The following is a 6,000-nucleotide window of genomic DNA, read 5'->3' as shown; positions in this document are numbered from 1 at the left end:
ACCGAGGAGCTGACGTGTGGCCCCCATGGTTCAGCCGGCCCCACCTGCCAGCCACTGCAGCAGGGGAGGCGGCGCTGACCGGCGTGAGCTCGCCGTCGGTGAGGTGGCCGGCGACGAGGTCACCACCAATGTGACCACCGTGCCAGGGCGGGCATGACAGTGCAAGCGGCAGGGCCGGAGGAGCTCAAGAGCGAGCTGGCCAGCGGCCATGGCAGCGCGGTGGCACGACTCACCATTGGCCGGCCATCTCCGGCCGAGAGGTGGCACAAGAAGTGGCGTGGGAGCTCCACCGAGCCCAGGCGGTGCTCGTGCGTGTGAAGGGAGGGCGAGAGATGGAGCGGAGCTCTCCGGTGAGCTCGGCCATTACTTCGGTGAGGGATTCCTAGGGAAGGGAGGCTTCCCACAGCTTACCAAGGCGAGCACGAGATGCGCGAGGTGGAGGAGGTGCTGAGGTTGAGGTGTAGCGGCTGGCGGTGAGCGGTGGTGGCCGGTATGGCCAACTCCGGCGAGGCGCGCGCGGTGGCGGAGCTTGCCTGCGTGCGCGGGACTACTGCTGCTGTGCTGTGGCTAGCAAAGTGGAGAGGCGAGTGGGGAGCGCGGCGCGGTCGGGCAGGTGAAGGCGAGCGCATGGAGTGGCGGGGCCCGCCGAGGTGCCACCCGTACGCCGTCGTCGGCGAGCGGCGGCCACGCGGCGGCCGTCCTCTGTGCGCGGTCGGCGCGGGCGCGTGAGTTGGCATGGGCGAGCGAGCGGCGGGCACGGTGGTAGGCCGGGCCAGCTTCGGCCATGGGCCGAGAAGCGAGGGCGCGGCCCACTAAGCCGGGCTCCCTTCTCTTTTTTATTAAATTTAAATTCAAACAGCCCCAAATCCATCATTTTGAGCAACTTAAAAGCATTTTCAAGATTTGGTGTAAAAACAAAAGTTGCTCCATTTTTCAAGCTCTATAACTTTGCCAAAAAGAGTAAGGCCAAAATCCAATCAGATTTTGAACTATAGATTTAAAGTTAATTTAAATAAAAAAATCCTATTTTAGAAGATTATTTTTAAAAGCAAAATTTTGAGAAAACTTTGAATATACACCTTGCTCCAAATTGCATCCTAATTACTTCTAAGTGGTCTAAGTGATCAACCCAGGTACACACATGGCAAAACAAACATAGCATCCAATCTATTAAAACAAAACTATGCAACATACATGTTTCATTAGTATGTTTCAATTCTATATTTTATGTCATGCTTATGAATGCATAATAATGATTATGCTCATGATTTGCAAAATGTTAATGCATGCTTAACACCAAGGTGTTATAGCCCATCTAGAGTGGTTAGCTAATCCTATATTAGTTAAGAAGAAAAATGGGAAGTGGAGAATGTGTGTAGACTACACCGGTTTGAATAAAGCATGTCCAAAAGTCCCTTTCCCATTACCCCGAATTGACCAAATCATTGACTCCACTGCGGGATGCGAAACCCTATCTTTCCTTGATGCGTATTCCGGTTACCATCAAATCAAGATGAAAGAATCTGACCAGCTCGTGACTTCTTTCATCACCCCATTCGACATGTATTGCTATGTGACTATGCCATTCGACCTCAGAAACATAGGGGCCACATAATAGCGGTGCATGACCTAGGTCTTTGGTGAGCACATTGGGCAAACTATCGAGGCCTACATGGATGACATCGTGGTCAAGTCTAGAAAGGCTAGTGATCTTGTCGATGACCTAGAGATTGCCTTCAGATGCCTTAGAGAGAAGGGCATCAAGCTCAACCCCGAGAAGTGTCTTCGGGGTCCCCCAAGGCATGCTCATGGGATTCATAGTCTCGAAACGTGGCATCGAGGCCAACCCAGAGAAGGTCTCGACCGTGACCAACATGGGACCAATTCAAGACCTCAAGGGAGTGCAGAGGGTTATGGGATGCCTTGTGGCCCTAAGCCGCTTCATCTCACACCTTGGCAAAAAAGGCTTGCCTCTGTACCGCCTCTTGAGAAAATCTAAATGGTTTTCCTAGACTCCCGAGGCCGAAGAAGCCCTCACCAAGCTCAAGGCACTGCTCTCCAATCCTCCTGTCCTGGTGCCACCGACCAAGGGTGAGGCCCTCTTGCTCTATGTCACCGCAATGACCCAAGTGGTCAGCGTGGCCGTAGTGGTCGAGAGACAGGAAGAGGGGCATGCCTTACCCGTCTAGTGACCTATTTACTTCATTAGCGAGGTGCTCTCCAAGACTAAGACACGCTACCCCCACATCCAAAAGTTGATCTACGCCATAGTCTTGGCTCAATGCAAGCTGCGTCACTACTTCGAGTCCCACCCAGTGACCATGGTGTTGTCTTTCCCCCTAGGAGAGATAATCTAGAACCAAGAGGCCTCAGGTAGAATAGCCAAGTGGGCCATGGAACTCATGGGGGAAGCCCTATCTTTTGTGCCTCGGAAAGTAATTAAATCCTAGGTCTTGGTCGATTTTGTGGCTGAGTGGACCGACACCCAACTGCCACCTGCTCAAATCCAAGTGGAATGCTAGACCATGTACTTTGATGGGTCTCTGATGAAGACCGGGGCAGGCGCGGGTCTGCTCTTCATCTCACCCCTCGGAGTACACATGCGCTACATGATTTGGCTCCACTTTGCCGCCTCTAACAACGCAGCCGAGTATGAAGCCCTTGTCAATGGCTTGCAGATCACCATCAAACTTGGAGTACGACGTCTCGACATACGGGGCGATTCACAGCTCGTCATCGATCAAGTGATGAAGGATTCGAACTGCTATGACCCCAAAATGGAGGCGTACTACAAGTTGATGCGTCTCCTAGAAGACAAGTTCGACGGTCTTGAACTCAATCACATTGCGCGAAAATTCAACGAGGCCACGGATGAACTGGCAAAGATGGCATCGCCATGGGCCCCAGTCCCCCTGAACATCTTCGCCAGAGACCTCCACAAGCCTTCCTTCAACTATGCCTTGGTGGCAGAAGAGGGCCCACCGGTCGAGCCCACCGTAGAGCCCGAGGCCCCCTCTATCACTGAGACCCTTTCAGCCGAGCCCGAGGTCATGGAAATCAACGCGGAGCCTCCCGAGGCCAACCAGGGCATGGACTGGCGAGTCCCGTTCCTTGATTACCTCATTCGAGGAGAGCTTCCTGTAGATAGGAGCAAAGCCCGATGGCTTACGTGATGAGCCAAAACTTACGTCCTCAGCGACGGCAAGTTGTACAGGCGAAGCCCATCTGACATCCTCCAACGATGCATCACCACTAAGGCAGGCCAAGCCCTACTTTGGGACTTACATGTGGGAGCCTACGAGCACCATGCAGCACCTCAGACGCTCGTTGGAAATGCCTTCCGCCAAGGGTTCTATTGGCCAATGGCGGTTGCTGACGTCACCAAGCTAGTATGCTCCTACAAGGGATGTTAATGCTATGCGTGGCAGACACACCTCTTGGCCCAAGCCCTCCAAACCATCCCTATTACATGGCCATTTGCCATGTGGGGGCTCAACATGGTTGGGCCTCTGTAGAAGGCCCCCAAGGGCTATACTCATTTGCTGGTAGCGATCGATAAAGCCTGGCGACGCTATCAAGCCCGGCGCATTCGAGGCCCTATGACGCTATCAAGCCCAGCGCATTCGAGGCCGAGACCTAAAAGTGGGCGACCTGGTGCTGAGACTGAGGCAGAGTAATAAGGGCCGCCACAAGCTGACCCTGCCATGGGAAGGGCCGTACATTGTCACCCAAGTGCTAAAGCCCGGGACCTACAAGCTAGCCAACGAGAAGGGTGAAATCCTCACCAACGCTTGGAACATAGAACAACTACGTCGCTTCTACCCTTAAATTTCCAAGCATTGTATATATTGTTTCTCAAAATACAATAAAGAAGTATTCTTTAGTTATTCTAATTTTTCGAGAAACCCCCCGAACCTATTGATGGGGGATCAGCGTTATGATAACGCTACAAAGGAGACTTGGCTCTGCCTCTACAGAGCTGCCCACCGCGGGGCTCGAACAAGACTCAGCTCTACCTCTATAGAACTGAGCCTCCCTTGAGGGCTAGAAGGGGGGACCCCCCCCCAAGTCCCAGGCACCATTTTTTAGTCGTCTTTCAAAAAAAATTTCTACGCTAAACTCTCTAGCGTACTCTGACAAATCGATTGTTAAAAACCTAAGGACCAAAAGTCTGTCTTAGGGCCAAAAGGCCAGCCGAGCCACGAAACGGCCTATGCCTCTAGGCTACGGCAACTCCCTCACCACCTTTTGCTCGAGGGGCAGCTTAGGCTCCGAGGAAGTTTCTTGCAACTGATATGTTCAGAGATGAGATAGAGGGCAGAGGCTCGGAAATACAATAAAAAACGATTAAAAAGCGTAGACGCATAAGTACTTGAAAAAAGGCCTTGACAACCACAAGTGTTACGGTACAATAATAATCATAATCCATTTACATGGCCCCTTTAGCCCAGGTCAGAACTTAGGGTTGCCAGCATCGGCGGTCGGCGTAGGAGGAACCACCTCCTCTTCGAACAGCTTGGCTAGTGCCGTGCCAGGGGCCTCAGCCACCTCCGTCAGCTTCATGACCTCCTCCTCAGCCTCCTCATCATCCTCAGCCAAGACATAACCATCGCTGATGGCCTCAAGGTCGACACTGACATAGTGCGAGGAGACGACGGCTAGGGCATGCTTGACGCCCCTGTGCAGCGCCCCCCGGAGCTGCTCACGGACTCGGCTGCTCAATGCCATCAAACAGCTCCCGAGGGACCTACTTGGCTCGACCCCCCAACCTCCATGGCCTCATAGGTGGTATGGGCGGCGCTCTGTAGCGTGTTGTGCTCTTGGACTCAGCCTCGAGCATCGCCTACACTTCAACGGAGGCCTCAGCTGCCTAAGAGACCTCCTTCTCCAACCCTGCACCAAGACAAACGGGATAGGGTTAAGCACAAAAGGAAATAAGCCGAACAAGGGTGAAGGCCTACGGGACTCACCCTTAGCTTTCTCTTTCCAGCTTTGGACCTCGACTCGAGAGGCCTCGACCACCTTGAGGGCCTCCGTCAAGGCACCTTTCGTCAGTAGGTGCCGCCCTGCTCTGCCCCCAGCTACCTGGTGATGACCTTGGTAGAGACCTCTGCTTGTTCGGCTCGGGACCTGAAGGTGTCCCGCTCGCCGGCCACCCGGGTCAACTCCTCCTACAGCTCCTTGATCTACGCCGCCAAAGGGGCAGCCTGCTCCCGAGCCATGGCTGCCTCGGCCTTCATGTCAGCACAGCGAATGCGGAGGTCCTCCACCTCCGTGCTCTGCATCGATAGAAGCTTGTTGGCATTGGCGAGCAGGTCCTTCTACTGTTGGAGCTGGTCCTAGACGCCCCTCTCCCGCTGGAGGAACAATGACTTCCCAAGGGACCGGGCCTCGAGCTCCTGGATAGGCAGAACAAACGTCAAGCACTATGAGAAAACTCGGGAAAAGATGACATAGCATGAAAAAAGAAAGTGCGCACCTAGGTGACTCCAGACATATCGTCAGCCACGACGGACAGCGCTGTCCGCAGCGGCTGCTCCACCAGACAATGGAATTGCTCGAAGGAGTCCTAGCGCCCCCCTCAACCAAGTCCTCGAGGGCGAACAGAGGCTCCCCCTCAGGGTCGTCCTAGCTCCGCCACAAGACACGCGGGCTATCCCACCCGTAGGCCTCGGGTTGGACCCGGACAAGGGCCAAGCTCCCCTTGGCAGGAGTCAGGATTGGCTGCTCTGTGGTGCTGGCCACCTCGGTGTCTGCCACCTCCTTCCCCCGGGAAGTATCACTGGAGGAGATTGTCTGAACCTCCACTTCCCGGGCGCTCTCCTACGACGGCGGCAGGTCTTGGACTAGGGGCCATATCGAAGCTTGCCCCACCTCCGTCTCCACCACCTCGGCCTCGGTTGTCCCGAGAGCTCCGGCCTCTACCACCTTGGCCTCGGTGGTCCTAGATGCCCAAGCCTCTGTCGCCTCAGCCTCAGAGGTCCTAGGGGCCTCAACCTC

At 54.6% G+C, this 6,000-nt stretch overlaps 1 protein-coding gene across 1 annotated transcript; it reads left to right on the top strand.

Annotated features, from left to right (window-relative positions):
• Positions 1-2,777: 2,777 nt before the first annotated feature.
• On the top strand, positions 2,778-3,173 carry LOC136460463 (uncharacterized). Its single transcript, XM_066460146.1, has one exon. The coding sequence runs from the start codon at positions 2,778-2,780 to the stop codon at positions 3,171-3,173; it is 396 nt and encodes a 131-aa protein (XP_066316243.1).
• The last annotated feature ends 2,827 nt before the right edge of the window (positions 3,174-6,000 follow it).

This window comes from Miscanthus floridulus, chromosome 6 (genome assembly GCF_019320115.1).
Source record: "Miscanthus floridulus cultivar M001 chromosome 6, ASM1932011v1, whole genome shotgun sequence".
Lineage (NCBI taxonomy): Eukaryota > Viridiplantae > Streptophyta > Magnoliopsida > Poales > Poaceae > Miscanthus > Miscanthus floridulus.
The sequence above is the reverse complement of the archived record's forward strand: the minus strand, read 5'-3'. Positions and strand labels throughout refer to the sequence as shown.